Source organism: Leptodactylus fuscus, chromosome 2 (genome assembly GCF_031893055.1).
Source record: "Leptodactylus fuscus isolate aLepFus1 chromosome 2, aLepFus1.hap2, whole genome shotgun sequence".
NCBI lineage: Eukaryota > Metazoa > Chordata > Amphibia > Anura > Leptodactylidae > Leptodactylus > Leptodactylus fuscus.
The window spans coordinates 142,760,682-142,783,988 of NC_134266.1; the positions used below are offsets into that span (position 1 = coordinate 142,760,682).

Consider the following 23,307-nt stretch of genomic DNA (forward strand, 5'->3'; position numbering starts at 1 on the left):
TGCCCCCAGATTCATGTCCCCCATCTCTGCCCCAATGTCATGCCGTCCTCTCCTTCATCTGCCCCCAGATTCACGTTCCACCTCCACATTAAACTTACCTTCTCCTCCGCTCCCTCGCCGCTCTCTGCCCGCCTCTCTCACTGACACATGCGGCTGAAGGAAGGAGCTGACACAGGTCAGCTCCTCGCTTCGCCGCTGCCCGCCTCTCTCCCTGACACATGCGGCTGAAGCTGCTCGCGTGCTCGCTTCGCTGCTGCGTCTCTCTCTCGCTGACACATGCGGCTGAAGCGAGGAGCTGACCTGTGTCAGCTCCTCGCTTCGCCGCTGCCGCCGGCTCCTGGCTTGTACATCGCGTCTACAAGTCAGGAGCCGGCGGCAGCGACGAAGCAAGGAGCTGACACAGGTCAGCTCCTCGCTTCAGCCGCATGTGTCAGCGAGAGAGACACGCAGCGGCGAAGCGAGCAGCTTCAGCTGCATGTGTCAGGGAGAGAGGCGGGCAGCGGCGAAGCGAGGAGCTGACCTGTGTCAGCTCCTTCCTTCAGCCGCATGTGTGTTCAACTCAGATCTGCGTCCTCTGGACACAGATCTGAGTTGAAATCGGGACATACCTCCCTCCAACCGGGACCGCGGGACATGTCACCCAAATCGGGACTGTCCCGCGGAAATCGGGACAGTTGGGAGGTATGTGTATTTTGGACTGTAACCTGAGGCGGACTCCGCCTCAGGTTCCAGTCAAAAAAACCCTGTGTGAACTTACCCTAACGTGAGGAAACCATAGACTATAATGGGCTCTGCCAGGTTTCTGCCCAAAAAGGGCAAAACATAAGGAGACAAAACCACTTTTCTCTCTGCATTTTTTGAACAGGTTTGGGGACAGTGTGAAGTATTACTAGTCAGCCACTCAGTACAACAACACACGTACAGGGCATGACAACCAGTTCACTAGAATAAAAGTAACCGCACATCACGTTTTTTTTATTGTTTTTTTTTTTTTTTTCCGCTATTGGGCGTTTTTGTCGCGCAAACAAACTCCGCAGTTTGGGAAAAAAAAAACCCCGATAGCCTATAAAATACAATAAGCGCGCCCATTCCCCTCCAGAGGAACAGATCGCTCAGTACATTATATAGGATTCTAAGCAGCAGTGTCACGTGACCACCATGCACCACGTGACGTTCCGACATAGAAGGCGCGGTAGGTGCTGCTGTCTCTACTGGTCTCCAAAACAATGGAGGAAGCGCCGACTGAGAGACGACCGTGGAGTAAAGTTCTGGTGTCATGGCTGCCGGACTTGCACCTCACCCCCGGGTCTACTCTTACTATAGTGTTGTCCCTGGTGATATCTGTCCCGGGAATGAGGAGGGTGGCATCTGCTGAAACTAGTAAACTGGATCTGGAGGCTGGCGTTCTGGAGAGTGCTTCCTGTATGTCTGTATATATGTCTGTATATATAGAGTCTATCAAAACTCAGGCTAGAGAAAGTGAAGTAGTTGTGTATGACTCCCAATAGGTTTTTGCTTTTAGTTCTGAAAGGGTCTGCAAAATAAGAGATCTGATTGGTCGTTGCCATGGGCAACTGCTCCACTTTCCCTTCAACCTGTTGTAATAACCCACACTTTTTTCTTAGTGCTGGTTACGTTATTGATCACACTGTATTATTGGTGACTGCAGTATGTGACTGCACTGTGTTATTATTGTGTTTATTTTTTCATCAGGAGGGTTCATAGTACTCAGCCATGTAAAATGTTGTGTCCAATGCTGTGTACAAGTCATTCTCAGGGTCCATTCACACTGAGTTTTTTGGCACTGAATCCATGTCAGAATCGGCATGGAAAAAAAAACGCCTCCCCATAGAGTTCTATGGGTTCCGCTACTGGAGAAAAGCTTACTTCTGTCGGATTCCTCATGCAAAAACCAACACAGTCAATGGGAGGCGGAAAATCCATGTGGAATTGGCAAAAATCTTTTTCAAGGTCCATACACTGTGCTGGAGGAAAAAAAACATTTCCTAATTCCTGAAGCAGATTTTTTGTCGCCAAAAACTCCGTGTGAATGGACCCTCCAATTGGCTGAAAAATCTGCCCAGCTGCTCTAGCGTCTGTGGTCCGCCCAGGGGTTTTTCGTCTTAATCCCTGGAGAAACTGGATAGGGGACGGCTTGCTGGCGGTCAGTTTTAAAAACCCATTCATTTGAATGGGTTTTTAAAGTAAACCGCCGGTGTCCGTATGCAGCCTCTCTGCGGGGAAACTTTTTTTGCAAGGACACAAACTTGAACATGTAGGATTTTGTGTCCGCCAAAAACAAAAACCTGGTGTCCTCGCAGAGAGGCTGCATACAGACACCATCGGTTTGCTTTAAAAACCTGATCAAATGAATGGGTTTTTAAAACTGACCACCAGCAAGCCGTCCCCTGTCCAGTTTCTCCAGGGATTAGGATGGACACCCCTGGGTGGACAGCGGCCGTAGCGTCAACGCCGCCTAACTGTACAGTATCCAGTCAGGATTGATATGACATATAAACGGGGGACTTGGCTTGTAAAAAAAAGGGGAGTGTCCTAAAATAATCATTAATAGCAATTGAGGTCAATGTTTATTCAAAGAAGACCTTTCATGTCCAATAAGATAGGTAACACACTTAGGGCTAGTTCACACGTGGGCAAAGGGGAGGTTTTTGACAGCGGAATTCGCTTCAAAAACCTCTCCTTTAACATGGTAGTCTATGTAGACCACTAGCTTTTTTTTTCCTCCTAGCGTTTTCCGCCTGAAGAAGCGACATGACCTTTCTTCAGGCGGAAAACGCCTGAAGAATTGCATAGAAGTGAATGGGAGGCGAAAACCGCGCGGTAAAAAACCGCGCGGTTTTTTGCACAGAAAACCGCGCGGTTTTTTGCAAAAAACCGCGCGGATTTCGCCTGCAGTTTCTATAGCACATATAGGAAAAAAAAACCCTAGCGAAAACCGCTAGCGAAAACCGCGTCAAAAACCTCGTCAAAAACCTCGTGGAATGCAAAAAACAGCGTCAAAAAAACTCCTCGAGGTTTTTTACCTCGCACAAATAAGCTAGGCGGTTTTCACGTGTGAACTGACCCTTAGGCAACACACTTTCAGCTTTGCCAGTATCTTCTATGGTTGCAGAGAGCAGTGCCGTTTTGGTACCAACATCACCGCACTAGGAAGGGCTGATCTCACAGTTGTTATGAATGGGCACTTAGGAACACTTCTATAGTCCTGTACAGTGAAAGGGGTGTTCCTCCCCGCCCAGTGATGACACTCAACTGTAAGGTCAGCCCCTCTGAGAGTACGCATAATATTGGTGGATGAAACAAACAGCTCTGATATGTCTGGAACGGGAGAAGATTCCAGTAAGGTTGAGAGAGTGCTGAATTCAGTGTACATCTTATCGTATATAGCACACTGTGTCTTTGAGGACGTGAAAGGTTCTCTTTTTAATAGTGATTTTGATTTTAAAAGCGCTATATCACACTATTACTTAAAGAGACTGTCCAGGCAAAAGGAAAATATTTTTATTAAAAATAAGCTGGGAGAGGTGGAAAAAAAAAATCATACTCCCCTGTTCCTGGTGCTCCAGCTTCCTCTGGTCCTTTTGCTATCCTGTCTTCTCAAAGTGAAATTCTTCCCCAGTTTTCACATCCTGGATCCCTTCTGCCGATTGGCTTCAGTGTGCATGTGACTGCTGAGTTAAACCAGTGGCATTTGGAAAAGACCCCGAGACTTGGCCTCAGTAAGTACTTCTGCCGGAAGACGGTAATAGACCGGCAGTACCACTGGGAGGCACCGGGAAAAGGCACCCTGGCCTATTTAAAATATAATATTTTACCCTGGACAACCCCTTTAACATCATTAACATGTCTTTTTTTCAATTTTTTTGTATATTTTTTTTTCTGTTCCCCTTAATTAATTGTGGCTGTTTACGTGAAAAGGGCCCAGATCGTCGATACTAACTATAGAGAAAATAGTCCAAAACATATTTGGGTAAAAAAATCACAATTTTGTTTTATGCAAAAATTTTATTTAAAAATATGTCAATTGTGCTTTCAATAAAAAATTTTTTGCTGTTTCGGACAATGTTACGCCATAACCGTTACAATGATACCAAGAACTCCATATCGACAATGTGGGCCCTTTTCACATAAACAGCCACAATTGAAAACCAGGATGGTAGGGGCAACGCGGTGGCTCAGTGGTTAGCCTTGCAGCACTGGAGTCCTGGTGTTCAAATCCTGCCAAGGGCAAAAAAACATCTGCAAGGAGCTTGTATGTTCTCCCCGTGTTTGCATGGATTTCCATCCCATATTCCAAAGACATACTGATAGGGGGGGGAAATGTACATTGTGAGCTCTATGTGGGGCTCACAATCTACATTTAAAAAAAAAATAAAAAAATATTAAGCATTAATATTATATATTAATTCCTTGATGGTATATTCTAGAATTAGCTGGTGTCCCATGCTATCTGACTAGTCAATGTTCATTTCCCTCATTCCTTCATAAAGCAATATCTAGCCAGGGGTGTTATACCCACACACAAATACTGGATACCCATTGTCCTACTGAACCAGACTTGCTAGGAATCTGTAAAGTTGTTGTATATTTTTTTTTAGTAATACCACTGGTTGCCCATCTGAATGAGACCTACAATGAATGGACCAATGTAGTGCATGATCACCAGCGGTACTCCAATGTAGGGGGTATTTATTGCCGTGACTCACAGCTTTAGCTAACAGAGGTGTGTGCTAGTTTAAAATAGCCCAATATTACCTCTGCTATGGAATGGGATCAGCAATGCAGACAACCCTATAATGTGCTTGTGACGTCGGTAGCTTTTCTGCATGTATTTCTTTACACAGAAATTACTTTTCATCACATGCAGAAATGTTAATAATGGAGCTTTCATAGCCATAAGATATTCTGTTTTTCAGTCCACAGATTGGTCACGTACATTTATTTCCATGAGGATCTTCCAACATTAGCTTGCAGTTGCTTCATCGTTTGGTACTTTGGTGGTGGCTTTGAGCAGAATGTTGGCACTGTGAAGTTCTGCATCCTCACACCTCTATTTGCTGTATGGAATGGGCTTTTATACTTGGTTGTTATTGCCACAGGCATCAGCCCACAAGGAGATGGAAAAGTCCAAGGATTTACGTCAGTTGCTTTTTCAATGATGAGTATCTTCATAATACGCTCCAACCTGCGGCGATTGATATTATTAGGGTTTATGGTACCCACAAAAGTGATGCCACTTTTATTTCTTATTCCAGCTCTCTTTATACCACATGCCCCTCTCCTTAGTAATTTATGTGGTATACTGGTGGGAGTGATTTGTATCCTTTTGCAAGTAGTAAATGTAGGAAAATATCAATACATACATGAAATGGCAAGTTGCTGTTCAGAAATATTATACAGCTAATGTCTGTTGCTGTCATCCATCACAGGATAAGAGCAAAGGACATTAAACAACAAATATAGACAGAGACCCCTCTGTCTGGTGTTCATCTGTGGTCACCCCCATGTAAAAATAAGCAAAAATGACAGAGGAAAGTATCTGTCATGCTTTTTATGCATTTTAGACAATGGGATCAGACACAGATGAAAGGGCGCTTCCTGCACCTGTCTACTGTTCATGTCCTTTGCTCTCATCCTATGACTGTAATAATGTTAATGTGAATATGTCCTTACTGTGCTAACTGATAAAAAATAGTGGAGACAGTATTTATTACAGATTACGTTGCCATTAGCGCTCTATTGTTTCCCATTTTTTTTCATTTGTCTCCACCATTTTGCATCACCACCCACCTTGTGGGATGGTGTCCGGGTAAGAGCTGCAATTGGCCTGGTGGCTCTGGACTGGAGTCTATTATTTCCACCAAACGGGCGCCAGGTCACCATTTTCTCTTCTCTCAACTGATAAAAATATTAGCAAACTAAGGGTAATATATTTATTTAGCTTCCTTGTATTGCGCCATCATATTCCACAGCGCTTTACAGACCTTGTCAGTCACTGTCCCATTTAGGGTTTACAATCTACATTCCCTATCAGTATGTATTTAGCGTGTGAGAGGAAACTCATCCCAAATACTTTGCAGGATTCGAACCCAGGACTCCAGTTCTGCAAGGATACAGGGCTAAACACTAAGCCAACATACAGCTCATTTTTCAGGGAAAATTATACATGTTTCTTGTGGTAATTTCTATAACTTTTTTTAGGTAGTTCAGAAAACCAAGCAAACAAATTGTACTCTGTCACTCAACAAAAGTAACTTTTCTTCTAGGGTGTCCCCTACCTCCCAGCGAACAGAGTAACCACCTACTTTAAGGCATTAGGTGAGATGTGCCGCAAAATCCTCTAGATTTATGGTAAATAAAATAAGTGTATTAAGGGGACTTTGTCACTGGAATTCACTATATTCACCCAGACCTGAAGTTAGGTTAGGGTTACTGGAATCAAACAGTGTTTTACCCTTGTGGATCCTCTATTACCAAATATTTCTGTTTTCATCGATCTGCATGAGTTTTTTGGGGCAGTGAGAGCATTGCTGTTGATCCAAAGAGGTAAGCATAACGCCCTTGTTGCTCCAAAGATCTTATTTACATATTGACATAAACAGTGATTCCTTAACAAGAGGAAAACACTTCCATTCAGGTTGATATGCTGGGTTCAGGTGACAGACTCCCTTTAAACTTTGATATGATTGTACTATTTTGCAATATTCCTGAATATTTGGTGCTTTTTGTGTTGTATATTCTTTAACTTGAACACAGATGGTATGGGAGTCTGCTTTTTCTTGGAACCTTCAGAATCATTACTTTCACGAATGGATCAGATGGTGCCATTCAGGCTAATAAAAGGCATTCCAGTTTGGAGGTACATTCCTGCAACTTCAGCAGAAAGGAGTGCGTCTCAAACCAGAAAGTAAGTCACCTGTATTAATGTGCACAATGGCTGCCTCTGCTGTAAGAAGGTGATATTGTAGACTCGCTACATCGTAATGGACAGTAGAAGTCTCATACTTAATATATTGTGTACAACCAAAACCTGTTATTGACATTTGATGTATTTTTACTACGTCGGCCTTTATGAAGTAACAGGACCCAGAGTCAGGGTCCTGTAAATGTCGGTTTTAACCGCACATCTTTATTTCTCTTGGGGGGAGGGGGTGTATCCCTTATTTGTCTCCTGAGGATTTATGCACAACTAGCAATACTCGCGACTTTGTCTGCGGCCCCCTTCCCCCCTAGGCAAGACACCTGCGGTGCGGGCCAGGCCCCCCCCCTCCTGCCCTGCGGCCTCGCACACCTCACTCGCCACCCCGACTTGCCTTGACCTCCTGAAAGGCGCCCCTGGCCTCCCATCCTCCCTCTCTCCCAAATGGGACTCCACAACCCTGTGCTCCCCCCCCCCCCCCCCAACTGTGAGGCCCTCGCGAGCCCGGTCCCCACTTCGTCCCTCCGTGAGGCCGGCCTCCCACCCCCCCCCCCCTTCCACCCCCTGTGACTCCTGGCCTAGATGTAGTATATAGTGTCTGCAGTGTGATGTGAGGACTCTATACCTTTTGTCCTCATTTATCTATAATCAGAACTGCAGTCTGAATTTAAAAAGTAATCTGTCTTAGGGTTGTCTGACACTCCTCACCCTGGAAATCTGCACTTTTATCTAAAGCAGCTACCAGGTGTGTTTTTCTATGTACACCCTCATAGATTATAATCTTGCTAAGGGCTGGACACTGCCCTGATACTTTTTAAATAATTGTAATAAAAGTTATGCTTAATACCAGAGATGAGCGAACACTGTTCGGATCAGCCGATCCGAACAGCACACTCCCATAGAAATGAATGGAAGCACCTGTGACGCTGGCTGGCCGCCGGCAAAGTCAGCGTCACAGGTGCTTCCATTCATTTCTATGGGAGCGTGCTGTTCGGATCGGCTGATGCGAACAGTGTTCGCTCATCTCTATTTAATACAAATACATTTTCTTTTGGGGGGCGCTTCTCTTTGGTTGCTTGTTACTGGTTAGTAGTCCCAGATCCATTGTTTGATATTTTTACTATGTGGCCAAAGTTTCTTTGGCCTCCTCGGACCATAACGTAAATTTTCACTGGTGCCACTACATAATATAGTCTTATTTTATCATAATTAATTATGGTCTTTTACTCTGTAAAGTGGACGTCTTTATCTCTGTCTACAACTAAATTAACCCATTCTTTAATAATGATGCTTTACCGAAGTCCTCCTACACAAGCTAGGATAATATTGGTATTAAAGTAATAATCCTATTTGGTACGGCTGAACCTGTCTGCTCTGCTATTCTCGATTTCCTATAGAAATGAATGTAGAGAGACACTCATTCAAGGTCATGTCTATATCCACAACGAGAGCTGTGTGTTTCTAATCACAATGTACAAATACATGAAGGTCCAGTTCAAAGACCCTTCACTAGCATCATAGATGGGGATTCTTTACTGTCAGAGCAGTGAGGTAATGGTGCGAGATAATTTATACAAGTTCAAGAAGGCCCTGGATGCCTTTGAAAAGGCAACACGGCAATTTAATCTTAATACTGTGCAGATCCACAATCTCCCCCACAGTGGCTTCCACACAATACAATCTGCTGCAAAGTGGCTCCCACACAGTATAATCTGTTCCACAAATGGGTACCCACAGAGAGGGCTCTGAGTGCCACCTCTGGCACATGTGCCATTGGTTCGCCACCACAGATCTAGGGTTTTATACTGATTGCCAGATTTAGTATTGGAAAGGATTTTTTCCCCTGACATGGGGCAATTGGCATCATTATTGAATGAGATTGGTACTAGTTCATCATTTATGATGTGTGGAACTGACTTCTCTTTCTTGGTGACATTTACATTTGACTCCTAATCAGTTTTGTTTCTCTTGAAGGATCAACCCACCTCCTGGATCCTATCCAACCCAGCAGTATTATGTTCCACCTCAAGGCCTCCCTGATGCCTACTCTCCATATCGTCACACAAAGCCAAATGGGACTTGGCCTCCTGCTAGTGCCTCAGTGTATCCAACAGGAACAGCGCCTGGACAACCATGCAGCAGCCATGGCTGCCAAGGATCACACACACATAGTAATGACGCTAATATTTCTTTACCACCTATGCACTTGCATTCCCAAAAAGACCTTGGGATTTCTTCTGATCAGCTAGAACTTCAGCAAGTCCAGACGCAGTGAACAAATGGTGTTCTTGTTTAATGTTCTAGTTGAAGATGGCAATGGGGACAGTTTTCTGTTTACATAATCTATCATGGTTAGTAGTCTTGAGTGTGCCTTACCTATTATACTCTGACTCAAGCCTTACAGATAGGTACAAATATCAAACTTATTCTTTTATATTGTGGGCTATCACTGTGGTATTCTCAGCAGTAACAATCAAAATAGACTTCTGCTGAATGACTTTCCTATTGACTGCGTGGCCTTTACCTTCTCTGCTGAAACCTTTAAAGATTAGATTTTTTTGCACTGATCGCTTCTACTTTCATGATGTATTTGTTTGGATTTGTTCTGTCTGTCTTCTTAAACGATGTCACCAGACTCTCCTTTTTATTTTAGAGCATATCTCTTTTTCTGCAGCATAGCTCTTACTCACCTTTAGAAAACTCCTAGCGAATATGTTCTGCAAAACCATAAACCCTCAATCACTGAATGACGACAGATGTGCAAAGAATTACAGTTTTGTCCCATTCAAGTGAGTGACACAAAGCTGCTGTGCCCTGCAAAGCTGCTACAGTGTAGATGGCGTGCATATACACAATTACGTCACATCACGTGTTGAGGCAGCTGATTGGTTGTATTGAGTCAGATCTGATATTTATGACCCATATTCTCAATATCCTAAACCCCAAAAAGGTTGTCTGCACCCTGTTGGCCAAGCAAAAGCATAAAATGGCTTATGTGTTAGCTTGAGGCACGCTGACATTGAGAGAGATATTTAGCAGATCTAACAGATGCAAACTGCTGGCTTTTAATTTTTGGGGGGATTATCTTATACACCCTCTGTGTACCTGACCTGTATGTATACTGATTGCGTACATTTTTTTGTATCTGTTAAACAGATCTGGGAAATGAATGTAGAAAAAATATCATGTTGTCAATGAACCCTTAATCCGCATTCACGCCACCAAGTTTCACCCAGGAGAGAGACTCCTAGCATGATGGATATCTATGGTGTTAGGAATCCCTGCCTCCCATTGACCTACTGTCCAGTACTATAATCAGTGCAGGATGGTATATCGCTGGGAGGCAGGGACTTCTAGCATCATAGATATCTATCATGCTAGAAGTCTCTCTCCCGTCATACTATTCAGGCCAGTAAATTCAGCCAAAAAACCCCCAAACAAAAAAAAAAAAACCTGATGCAAACAAATATCATGGAAAAGACATCTATTTTATTAATTTTATAATCCAAAGATATACATAAAGGAAATTTAAGTACTGTATATACTCAAGTATAAGCCGACCCGAATATAAGCCAAGACCCCTAATTTTACCACAGAGAAATGGGAAAACTTATTGACTCGAGTATAAGCCGAGGGGGGGAAATGCAGCAGCTACTGGAAAATTTCAAACATTAAAATGGCGGGAGTTTTTGGGTGCAGTAGATGCTGGGGAAGGGGAGGGGGTGTTTTAGTTGTCTGTCTGCCCCTTCCCTGAGCTTGAGGATTGGGTTTTTTTCCCCCCACCTGGAATTCAGCCCGATTTTTCCCCCCCCCCCTCCCCTGAGCAGTGCATGTTACTCTACATGTCACTTGTATACTGCTGACCAACAAACCACAGGCTTTCAGTTTAATGGTAGTTACTATACAGGTGCAGTGCTTGGAATGCTACAATTGAAAAACTGCATTCAGTTATTCAGCAAGAAAGCGCTGCATAAATCCAGCCTCAGAGGAACATTGCCTATCTCTGTCTATAAAGGAAAAGTAGGAATTTACAAAAAGTTGTTAAAAGAAACAAAAATTACCTTGTATGTCTTACTCTGCATCTCACCTGGATGGTAAAAAAATTTCTGGTGCACTGACATCATACAGGTGAGAAGTAATAATGTGCTATTCATTACTGCAATTAAAATATGCATGTACTTCTTTAGCAAAAAAAAAAGAAAACTGCATATAATCCCAGTCTAAGGCCGGGGCCCCACGGTATGTAAACGCCGCGACTTCCCCGCAGCGGAGACGCTGTGGGAAAAATCGCTGCGTTTTACAGTGCAAGCAAAGGGGATGGGATTCATGTGAATCCCATGCTCACTTTGCGGAAAAAAAAGGCAGCGCGGACACACTGCGATTTGCAAAGTCGTTGCGGCTTTGCAAATCGCAGCATGTCAATTATATCTACGGAAACGGCGGCGGCTTTCCCGTAGATATAATGTTAAGAGAAAGTCCTCAGAGGAAAACTGTGAACTTTCTCTTAAAAGCGCTACGGAAAGAACCGCAATGCGTGGGGCTTTAGCCTAAGGCATTTTGTCTTTTGACCCTGTCTTTTGGCCCTGTTTAGTGATTGGCATGGCTTTATACTAGCTGCCATTTATTCCACTATATCCTACCCTTGAAATAGGGAAAACTGTGCTCTCAGGGAAGATTAGGGTTCGATATAGGGCATCTGATAAGGTATGCTATATTTCTATTATTATTATAGAATGTTTTATTTATCCTTTAAAGATTTTACATAAAAGACATTGAGCGGAATTTATCAACCCAGAAAACAAGCGAAGAAGGGTGACTATGTGCTGCATCTTTGGCACAAGGGTCCCTCTTGCTCCAGAAATGCGACACATACCCGGTCTCACACATAAAATATAAATATTCACACCAGTTTTCTGGCATGAGTTATACCCCAAATCTATACCAATTCCTAACTGGTAGTTCTCATTCTAGTGCACGGGATTTCTCCTGATTTATGAAAAGACCGATATCTCTTCATAAGTCACTTGTTCCTTGCACCTGTCAGGGTCCTTTATTAAAGGGGTTGTCCCATAACAAGGATCCTATCTATACTGCTAGTTTATGTGGATATAAGACTTTTTTCCTAAATACATTGCTTTATCAAAACTGCTTTGTTTGGCCGCTATCTTATTTTATTCACATCATTGTTTACACTGGCCCTTGGGTTTATCTGCTCATTTGTCAAGTGATGTAGCTGCCTGCTCTCAGGGGGGGGGGGGGAGGGAGGGGCTGACAAGAAACAGAGCTCCTCATATAGGGGAGGGGGAAGGTGAGAGCTGCAGGATTACTGTGCTGTCTATCTTCAGCTTTCCACTTATCAGCCGATTTAATTGTATTTGGCTGATAAGTGCTGAGATAGGGAGGACGGTACCTCTGTATGTCATGCAAGCTGACTCAAATCCAGCTCTGCTACATCAGTTTCCACATCAGCGTCATACTGTGGATCATAGCAGAGCAAGTGAAATCCTGCCCACCAATGTGCGAGAAATCCAGGAAGTGAAGACAGTGCAGAGCCTTCAGGCTAAAGAACAAGAGTTATGGGAATACCCCTTTAAGACTGGTGTCCAAAATGCTGGTTAATAAATCTGGGTCACTATTTTTCTGCAATTATACAGGTCTCATGGAAATGCATGACAGTTGTATTCTTCATCTATGTAATGTAATATAAATCCAAAATGCACCTGAGAACAGTAGCACCAAGACAGGGCTGTACAAATTCCAGGAGCCACATAGCTAGTGTGCCTAAAATCTGATTTTGGTTATTTATCCATTTATTTTCTATAGATTTCTATGAAGGTTCTCTTTGCCTGTCATATTAATGTCTCCTGACTTGTTCCAACTCTTAACCACATGAGGACCGCCGTACGTAAATTTACGGCCTCATGTGCTGGTACCTAAAGACCGGACTATTGCCGAAATACGTCCGGCCTTTAGGTACCTTTCTGGCGGGGGGAGGGGTGCGGGGGGGACAGGGGTTAGGTGTTACTAACACCTAACCCCTTCCTCCATAACGTCCAGTCGGAACTGAGTCCGACTGGACGTGTTAACCCTTTCGATCGCGCCGTCAAACATCACGGCACGATCGAAAGGGATCCGCCGACAATTGAAAGGGATCGGCACCCCCCGCGGCGAGATCGGGGGGTGCCGATGTCAGTAAAAGGTAGTCTGGGGTCTGGCCAGTGACCCCAGACTACCGGAGCCCCACATACCTGGTGATCCTGCCAGGCGGTGGAGGAAGTGAGCGATGTGTCTCACTTCCTCTGCAGCTTACAGGACACGAGCAGGTTCATGTCCTGCTCGTGTCCTGTCTGCTATTGTGCAGAATCAGTTGATGCTTTCATCAAAGCATCAACTGATTCAAGTGTCCTAAAGGGACAGATGAAAAAGTTAAAAAAATAAAAATAAAGTGTATGAAAAAAGTAATAAAGTTCTAAAGTCCAAAAATCCCTTTTTTCTATACAAAATGAATTATATAAAAAAAAGCACTAAAAATTAAAAAAAGCAATGCATATTTGGTATCGCCACATCCGTAACAACCTGTACAATAAAACTGAAATAATATTTAATGTACACGGTGAACGTCGGGAAAAAAAAACGGAAAAAACTCGCCGGAAGTAATGATTTTTTGTCATCTCATCCTACAAAATATGCTATAAAAGTGATCAAAAAGTCATATTCACCCCACAACAGTGCCAATAAAAAGCGCACATTTTCCCGCAAAAAATAAGCCCTCAGCCAACACTGTCAACCGAAAAATAAAAATGTTACGCCTCTCAGAAGATGGCGATGCAAAAAACATTGATTTATGTCCCCATATGTGTTTTTGTTCAGCAGACTTAGTATTGCATAAAAAAATAACATAAATGAGGTATCGCCGTAGCCGTACTGACCCGCAGAATAAAGAACACATGTCACTTATACTGTACGCTGCATGGTGAAAAATTTAAAATGTAAAACTCAATGCAGGATTGATTTTTTTTTTTTTTAATCCAGCAAGAAAGAGTTAATAAAATGTATTCTATAAGTTGTAGGCACCCAAAAATGGTGTCATTACAAAATGCATTTCATCCCGCAAACAACAAGCCCTTATATGGCCGCGTCACCAGAAAAATAAAGAAATTATAGCATCTAGCAATGTCAAGGCAAAACCCCCCAAAAATCGCCAAATTATTAGAACACAACTGGCTGCGGCAGGTAGGGAATATATAAGCTGTGCGAGCGAATATCAGGGGACACCCCAGATTTACAGCTTATGAGGGAGAAGATACCAGAAGTGACCCCCAATGTGACCCTCAGAGTGACTCCCCCAATCATAGGAGCTACTGGGACATAGTAGGGAATTTGGTGTTTGCAATGTTCTCCGCACAGCTTATATATTCCCTCTTCGCCATCCGCCGTGCAGTCACGCCTGCAATACTAATACTCACTACACCCCCTGATAAATTCTTTGAGGGGTTCAGTTTTCAAAATGGGGTCACTCCTTTGGGGAATCCGCTTTCCTGGTACCTTACAAGCTCTACAAACATGACATGGCGTTCAAATACCAAACATCCAAATCTGTGCTCCAAAAGCCGCATAGCGCTCCTTCGCTTCTGCGCCCTGCTGTGCGCTCAAACTGCAGTTTATGCCACATGTATGACACGTGTATGACACTGGTGTACCCAGGATAACGGACGTAATGTCATATGTGGGTATAAACTGATATTAGGGCACAGCTGGACGCAAAAGGGAAGAAGGGTCGAGCCCAATAGGTTGGTAAAACTATAAGGCAGTTCTGGAGGCACATCCAGGATCATATCAATAACATTGAGAGACATCATATGTTGTGTCATGGTGGAAAGCGCAAGTAAGTATCATTCCAGGATATTGAAGTGGTGTCACTGTCGCCTAGAGAAGGCGATTTTGACAAGTGTTACAAATGATTAAACAGCAGTTCAGCCTCCTTTTAATATGGTTCATTAATAAATATTGTATTTAAATAAGTGTTTCACCAGGTTGAATCCTATTAACTATTGCTTGATAGAGGAAACACACCATATATCTTTTCATTTATATTGTTTAGAATTAACCTACATTCAGAGTGCCGTTTCATACACCATGTTCGTGCTGGAGAAGCCAGTCTTTGGCTTATCTTCCTTAGGCAAAGCAAATAAATTCAGTACAAACAATGTTATTTGAGGCAGGTTGTCAAGATTTCTAGAGAGAAATTACATCAAATCAGTATATCCTAAGTTCTATATTGGATGGCTTCAAAATAGAATTTTCAACCTATCTCTCCGAAACCGTAGTACTTTCATCTCTTCCATCTCCTACACCTTCATTTGGCTCTAATGGAAAGTATCCAGAAGCTTCTGGACATGTAGATCATTTGTCCTGTTTTTCCCCGCAGAGAGAGAAAAAGCCTCAATTCTGATTTCTTCATGGTGAAAAAACCAAGTGGAGGGTATAGGATTACAATAAATCTAAAACCGTTAAACAAATGCATAGTTTATTGTTGCTTTAACATGGAATAAGTAAAATCAACAATTCTTCTATTAGGGTAAGATCACTTCATGGTTAAAATCGACCTTCAGGATGCCTCTTTCCATATTTAGGGGGATATCGTCACTCCTTGGGGAAAGACCACCATTTAGGTGTGTGGAGACTTATTAAGCCTTTAGCACTTCACTGTGCAAGGGACCATGCGAAGAATATGCAAATCTGTCTTCCATGATGTAATTAGGAAGTCAGCTGCTGCCTCAGTGTTGCAAACCAATAGAGGGCGCTCACTGGAATGTACAAGCTTGTCTTCCCTGATGTAATTAGGAAGACAGAATCTCAGTGATATAGCCCAATAGAGGCTGCTCCCTTTAACATCATGCTCGACCTTCCTTGAGGCCTTTGTTTTGCAATGATGCTGGGATTATTACCAGGTATAGTCTCAACCAAGGACGGCCGTTTCGATGTTATTGCATCTCGTCAGCCCAGTGTAGAGAAGACTAACCTGGTAGAGGTGAGCGGCTTAGACAGGGTTAGAGGGATATCGTCACTCCTTGGAGAGAGACCACCATTTAGGTGTTGCAATAACGTCGAAATGGCCATCCTCGGTTGAGAGACTATACCTAGTAATAATCCCAGCATCATTGCAAAACAAACGCCTCAAGGAAGGTCGAGCATGATGTTAAAGGGAGCAGCCTCTATTGGGCTATATCACTGAGATTCTGTCTTCCTAATTACATCAGGGAAGAAAGGTTTGAACATTCCAGTGAGCGCCCTCTATTGGTTTGCAACACTGAGGCACCTGACTTCCTAATTACATCATGGAAGACAGATTTGCATATTCTTCCCATCTTTCCATATTCTAATACATCCTGTCTATGACAAATTTCTAAGGTTAGCAGTCCAACAGGACGAAGAAACAGTACACTTCCAATTTCAAGCCCTTCTTTTCAGTATATCCTCAGCTCCAAGAATTTTTACTAAAGTAATGATGGAGTTAGCTGCATATCTCAGAAAACAGATGCTTACCAGATGGTACCTTGTTTGTACAACATGTTGGTTGTAGCAAACTCCTCCATATACTTACATCACCTGGTAAATTTGGTATGTCAAACCCTTCAGACATATAACAATGAACAACAGTAAACAATAAAGTGAGGAAAATCCAACATACCCCCAGTAAAAACTGCTAAGTATTTCTGGTATCCTACTAGACTCATCTTCAGATGTCTTTTTTTTTTTTTTTCTTTTTTTTATGTAGCTTGTGAGCCCCATATAGGGATCACAATGTACATTTTTTTTTTCCTATCAGTATGTCTTTTTGTAGAATGGGAGGAAATCCACAAAAACACCAGGAGAGCATACAAACTCCTTGCAGATGTTGTTCCCGGTGGGATTTGAACCCAGGACTCCAGCACTGCAATGCTAACCACTGAGCCACCGTGTTGCCGCAGATGTCGTTTTTTTCCATCCAGACAAGACAACATCTCTGATATTCAAAATATCGATATTCCAGACAAAAAAAAATGGTATTTCATATAAGAAAACTTCAGACTCATCCTTTCAAAATAGGACAAAAACCATAGACAAGAAGATTTCTGAAGCAGATCCCTTCAGTGGTGGAAGCAGACTTCCAACCTAGAACAGGACATCCATTGGAATCCCTTTCCAGTACATATCACTACGGAGGCTAGGGGGATGGTGGAACCTCAAGTTCTCTCAGCCCAAATATTCTCTTGAATAATTAAGATCCATCTCAGTTCTTCTTTTGAAAGAATCTTCAAGTTGCCAAGCAGACTACTAGAGCAGGAGAATGTTAAAGTGTAACTCAACTTTCAGACAACTTTTGATTTTCTGGCAGTATTTGTGTCATTAATAGATTTTGTAATATACTTTATTAAGAAGATTTTGGATAACTTCTGTGATATCCTTCATTTTTTATTCTTTCCCTTGTGTCTGTATGGAGAGCTGTTCCTGCCTCTCACTGAATGTTACTGTGTATGGGAATATGGGTAGAGAAAATGAAGGTGGGGAGGGACACTTCAAACAGTTATATCTTGGACATTATAAAACATACAAACTTGCTTCTGGTTTCATATGAAAGAGGAGAGTTTGTTATGTTATTTTTACTTTTGCATGTTTTTTCTTTTTCATATATCTGGGAAAATGGAAACACAAATAGCGAAAATATGTCTGTTTTTCAAATGTTCCTTGTTTTTTTTTTGTTTTTTTTTTTAATACCTAAAAGTGCTGCTAAGTTTTTAAGGTCGGGGCCCCACATGGTGTATACGCTGCGGAAAAAAACATGGTGTTTTATAGTCACTGCACCCTCACGGTTTTGGAAATCGCAGGATGTCAGTTATACCTACAGAAACACCAGTGGTTTCCCTATAGGTATAATGAAAGCAGAAAGTCTGCAGATGAAGCCTCTGCGGACTTTCTGTGGTGAAAAGCATGATGCATTGTCGCCACCGTTTTTCCCACAGTGCTTTTTGGCTGTGGCCCTCTACATGGAGTCTTACCCTAAAATAGTTTCTGTTAAGGTAATTTTTATTTAGTACTGTGTCATCGGGGTGGGGCTAGAATCTGTGATGTGGGAGTGGTATTAGCATATTATTATTATTTTTTAATTAATTTACTTAATTTTAATTTTTTACTTATTTATTTTACATTATGTCCGCATAAGGGACACAATAATAGGCCATTTTAATAGTATTATTTTGGTGAGGGGGCTGATTTCTTCTGTAACTGGGGCTGATACATTTGGCCCCAGTTACAAGAGGAATGCAGTGTCCTGTCCATAACTGCAGAGCTGATCTTTGTGCTCTAGGGCCCAGCAGCTCTAACGGGATCAGAGGGAAGCCGCATCATGGCAGCTCCCATAGCTGTAATACACAGTGCTCATTGAGTGCTATGTATATAGCAATTGGAAAGGCAGGGACGGTAATAAATCACCCTTCCTTTTCTAGAAGAGCTCCAGCCGTAGTAACAGTCAGGTCCCCAGGGTACAGGTATGTCCTTATAGAGTTAAGAGTGGACCACAGACATATAGTCTATGGGTGATCCGTAACCGGTTAATTTAAATGGTGGCACCTACTGAAGCTGTGTCTTGCAGCTAAAGCTTACTTACAGTATGTGCTACTGTAGAGAAGAGACTTCCCTCCTTCACTGCTATAATTCTGATAACTAGAAGAAATGGGAAGTCTTACAGTATGTAATGGAAAATGCTGACCTACATGTCAAAACATGGTCTGCCAATTCAGATCCAGTGCCTTAAAGTAAATTCACAAGGTTCTAGGATCACAGTGTACTCTAAATAGTCTGAAGAATCAATAGATGGACCGAATGGAACAATATTGTCACCGACCAATTATACTGTAGGTTTGAATGTATATTGCACATTTCCAATCAGTTTATAATGTAGGAGGAGACCCAGCCTATTGTTTGTCCAATACTAGTAAAGCTGAGACAAGGACTAGTTGAGAGACTGCTGCTGGAAAGAATACCCTGAAGATAAGCTGTGCCATCTGCTTTCATGCACACCAGTGCAATTCCTGGGTCAGTCTGTAACGGAAACAATGGAAGATAAAATGTTACCATGTTAATGCTGTATATACCGTAATTTGATGCTAGTTTTACTTGTCGATATCTAGGTCATGACAACATACTGATACACAGTACACACTAAGGGAGCGTTCACACTACCGTCGGTGTCCGCTCCTAGTGTCCGCTCAAAATCTGTCACGGACATTAGGAGTGGACACTAGCTGTGTCCGTGACACCTGTCATTCATTTCAATGGGCATCGGGTGCGTTGTTTTGCACTCCGTGCCCGTCCTTCCCTGTCCGCAAGTGAAGATGTCCGACTTCTCAAGCGGACAGAAGAACCCTGCATGCACGGTTTTTCTGTCCGCTTGAGAAGTCGGACATCTTCACTTGCGGAAAGGGAAGGACGGGCACGGAGTGCAAAACAACGCACCCGATGCCCATTGAAATGAATGACAGGTGTCACGGACACAGCTAGTGTCCGCTCCTAATGTCCGTGACAGATTTTGAGCGGACACTACCAGTCGGACACCGACGGTAGTGTGAACGCTTCCTAAGATACAAGGGTTTACAAGGTTTTGCCCACTCCAGCCAATCAGATTACTTTTCTTTTTGAAACCTGCTATGGAAAAAAAGTGCAACCTGGTTGGCAACAGTAACATACTTAGATTATTTTTATGATACGGGATCAATATTTGGTGTATGCCTGTCAGCTGATACCTTAAACCCTATCTGAGTTTTCATGAAAAGTTTAAATATATGTAGGGTCTTGCTGGGCAGTCTGTTCTATCGCTGTATAAGCCTTCATATAGGGTGTCATATAAGTTAATTTTCTGTCTCATTATGGCTGCAGCACATTTTACATTTCTTTCTCAGGCAGGGGGTGTGTACAATAAGGAACAGTCTGCCCCCTTTACTATGCATTACTAGTAGAGATGAGCGAGTACTGTTCGGATCAGCCGATCTGAACAGCACGCTCCATAGAAATGAATGGATGCACCTGGTACTTCCGCTTTGACGTCTTGACCCCCCGCGTGCCGGCTACGTCCATTCATTTCTATGCGAGCGTGCTGTTCGGATCGGCTTATCCGAACAGTAGTCGGTCATCTCTAATTACTAGTACTACTAGTTCTACATGTAATTCTGCCAGGAGTAACTATAAAATAGCAAAAATCTAGCTGAGAAATGCCTAAATGACCATAATGTAGGAGATCTAGGGACACTGGACCGCAAATACAGGGCATGATTTAGCTAAAAAGATCCCTGACACAGTCAGGAATACTGCATTTCAACAGCACCAATTTTTTTTACTATGCCTCATCATAGGGCCTCTTACCATATGTTTCATTATCACATAAGCTGTTATACTGTTCATGATACAGAAATATTAGGAAATTAAACATGAAATTAAAACAGTAATAAGCCCCACAAGCAGCATGACGATCACAATCCAATAGCAGACTTATTTACCTGGTTATATGAAAAGTTTGATAGGGATGGCTGAAGATACAGAGTCCCGTATTCAGACTTTTGGAGGCATGTTGTTCCAGATGTCATAGTTCCAGTCAAACCTGATAAACTACCTGTTGAGAAAAGTTGTATGTTGATATAAGATACTTGGAGGTCACTTAAACTATTATTTGGCTGTTGATAAATTTACGGTACATTGTTTGAAGATATTATATTTTTTTTGTGTTGCAGCTAGAAAATGCCATCATTGCTGGTTCATTCACATGGCAGCCACTTTAAGGGGTATCTGTTACCAGAACACAGTATATCATCCAGGCTGCACAGTTAGATAGGTTAGGTTCACGCATCATATAATGTTTCCCCCTTGTGAATTGGTGCCTCATTGCTGAAATATCGCCATTTTTAATACTAATAAGCTCTTTGGCCTAGATGGGTGTGGTCACTTACCTCTTTGGAGCAATGACAATGCCTTCATTACACCAAAGTGCTCATTTGTACATTTACAAAAAGGTGATATCTTGACAACGGAAGTGCCAATTCACAAGAGGAAACACAGTTCTATTCAGGTGACCTTAACTTACAGATTTAGCAAAATATTTTGCCAATGACTTCTCATTGTTTTTGTTGTCTTCTATGACATGTTCCAGCAGTTTAACCAATTGTAGAAGTTCAGGTTAACTCTGCTACATCTGTATCTGTCTGGGGACTGGGTTGATATGTTGGGTCCTGGTGACAGGCTCCCTTTAAATAGGACTGAGCAACGGCCTCCTGACTGCCTATGTCCATCACATATAGAGAGCCTATGTGCCTTTGTCCCTTTGTTGGACAAGCTAAAAAAAAAAAGCAGTTAAGAATAACGAATAAAAATATATTAAATATACTTTTACATTTAAAAAACACAAATGTAACTAAAACATAAACAAACAAGTCCTGACTATCCAAAATTTGTGTTATTTATCCTGTGCGGTGAACAGCGTAAAAAAATATATACTGCAATGTGCTATATAACATATTTTGGTCACCCCACTTTCCCCAAAAAACAGCAACAAAAGATGATCAAAAATTTATACATGTCAAACATTGGTACCAATAAAAAGAACAACTTGCTATGCAAATATACAACCCTGTCAAATGACAGCAAAACAGTAAAAGAAAAAAAAAGTTATAGCTTTCAGAAAAGGATGCATTCTGTAAAAGCATTCATTTTCAAAAAGTGACTTGCGGACCCAACCAGTCAGAGACAGGGACACAAATCTTGCAGCAAAGTGGTTTATTTAAGAAAAACTGCAAAATAAATAAACCTTTCCGTCACAAAAAAGAGCAAAAATACAGCTTTAACTTCAGGCAAAATAATGTCAAACAAACTCCTGCCCGTCTGAGCACTAACTAAACAGAAAATACTAACTGTATGTGTGGCTTACTACCAGCCAGACAAATCAACCAAAAAAAACCCCTCTGTACTGTACACAAAGCTGTCAGTGTCAGGACAGACCCAGGCACTTCCTCTCCTCCCAGGATCTGTCCTGAAGTGCAAGCTCTGCAGACTTTTATGGGTCAGTAACGAGCTCAGGACCCACACCTGGGGGCTGAGGCCTATTGCAGACCCGCACCGGACCACATGTAAATCAGGAATCTGGGGCTGATATAGCGGGACTCCAGCACTTTGCCTGTCACCTTCTCACACATAATAAAATCATATTAAAGGGGCTCTATCAGCAAAATGATGCTGTATGAGCCCCATATATGCATGAGTAGCCTTTAAAAAGGCTATTCAGGCACTGCTAATCTAATTTTAAACCCCCTTCCCGTTTTAAAATAAAACTATAAAAACATATATGTAAATCATACCTGAACGTGCATGCTGGGCTCTCGTGTACGATCCGACGTCATCTTCGGTCCCTCCTTCCTCTTCTTTCTTCTTCCACCGACGTCCTCCTGTTCTGGCTCTTCTCCGCCTTCATCTTCTTTTTTTCCGGGGGGTTGTGTTCAAATCCCGCGCGTGCGCAGTAGCACTCCCTGCGGAGCACTACTGCGCACGCGCCACAGCCATTTTTGTTGTAGTTCTAAGTATCCTTAGAACTACGCGAGCATGGGCAGTACGCTGGCAAACGTCTTCATATCCGGAAGAAAAGAAGATAAAGGCGGAGAAGAGCTAGGACAGGAGGACGTCGCTGGAAGAAGAAAGAAGAGGAAGGAGGGACCAAAGATGACGTCGGATCATGCATGATCGCCAAGCGTCCATGTTCAGGTATGATTTACATATATGTTTTTATAGTTTTATTTTAAAACGGGTGGGGGGTTTAAAATTAGATTAGCGGTGCCTGAATAGCCTTTTTAAAAGCTATTCACGCATATGTGGGGCTCATACAGCATAATTTTGCTGATAGAGACCCTTTAAATATATATTAAATCATATTAAATGGTATCATCGTCATTGTAATAACCTGCCATGTCATTTTTAATGCAGAGTGAATGTTGTTAAAACAAAATGCAAAAAATTATGATAGACTTGTGTGTTATCTCACATAAGCCCCCAAATGTTAATCAAAACATTATTTGTACCCCAAAATGGTGCAAAATTAAAGTAAAACCCCTCTCACAAAGAATAAGCCCTCAAATAGCTATGTCAACAGAAAAATAAAAAGTTATGAATTTTAGAAGGCAGGGAAGGAAAATATGAAAAACTTGCTGTACTTTAACCTGTGTCCAACCTGTACAACCTACCTTGTGTCCTTAAAGGGTTAAGAAAAGATGTTCTATATCGATAACTGTACAGGTAACCAAGGAACCTGTTAAAACCAGAAAGTTCTCTTGTGATAGTTACATTAAAGGAAA

The 23,307-nt window shown here is 42.3% G+C and overlaps 1 protein-coding gene across 1 annotated transcript; it reads left to right on the forward strand.

Annotated features, from left to right (window-relative positions):
• The first annotated feature begins 1,184 nt into the window (after positions 1-1,184).
• RHBDD2 (rhomboid domain containing 2) lies at positions 1,185-9,997 on the forward strand. The gene is made up of 4 exons (XM_075262767.1): positions 1,185-1,422; positions 4,938-5,339; positions 6,778-6,928; positions 8,915-9,997. The coding sequence occupies exons 1-4, from the start codon at positions 1,227-1,229 to the stop codon at positions 9,213-9,215; spliced, it is 1,050 nt and encodes a 349-aa protein (XP_075118868.1). The 5' UTR covers positions 1,185-1,226; the 3' UTR covers positions 9,216-9,997.
• The last annotated feature ends 13,310 nt before the right edge of the window (positions 9,998-23,307 follow it).

What these genes read in the sequence shown, in the direction of transcription:
- RHBDD2 (XM_075262767.1), top strand. Translation starts at nt 1,227, where the DNA reads ATGGAGGAAGCGCCGACTGAGAGACGACCGTGGAGTAAAGTTCTGGTG. An exon ending in TATACTGGTGGGAGTGATTT is followed by an intron (nt 5,340 to 6,777) that starts GTATCCTTTTGC and finishes ACTTGAACACAG; the next exon opens with ATGGTATGGGAGTCTGCTTT. An exon ending in AGTGCGTCTCAAACCAGAAA is followed by an intron (nt 6,929 to 8,914) that starts GTAAGTCACCTG and finishes TTTCTCTTGAAG; the next exon opens with GATCAACCCACCTCCTGGAT.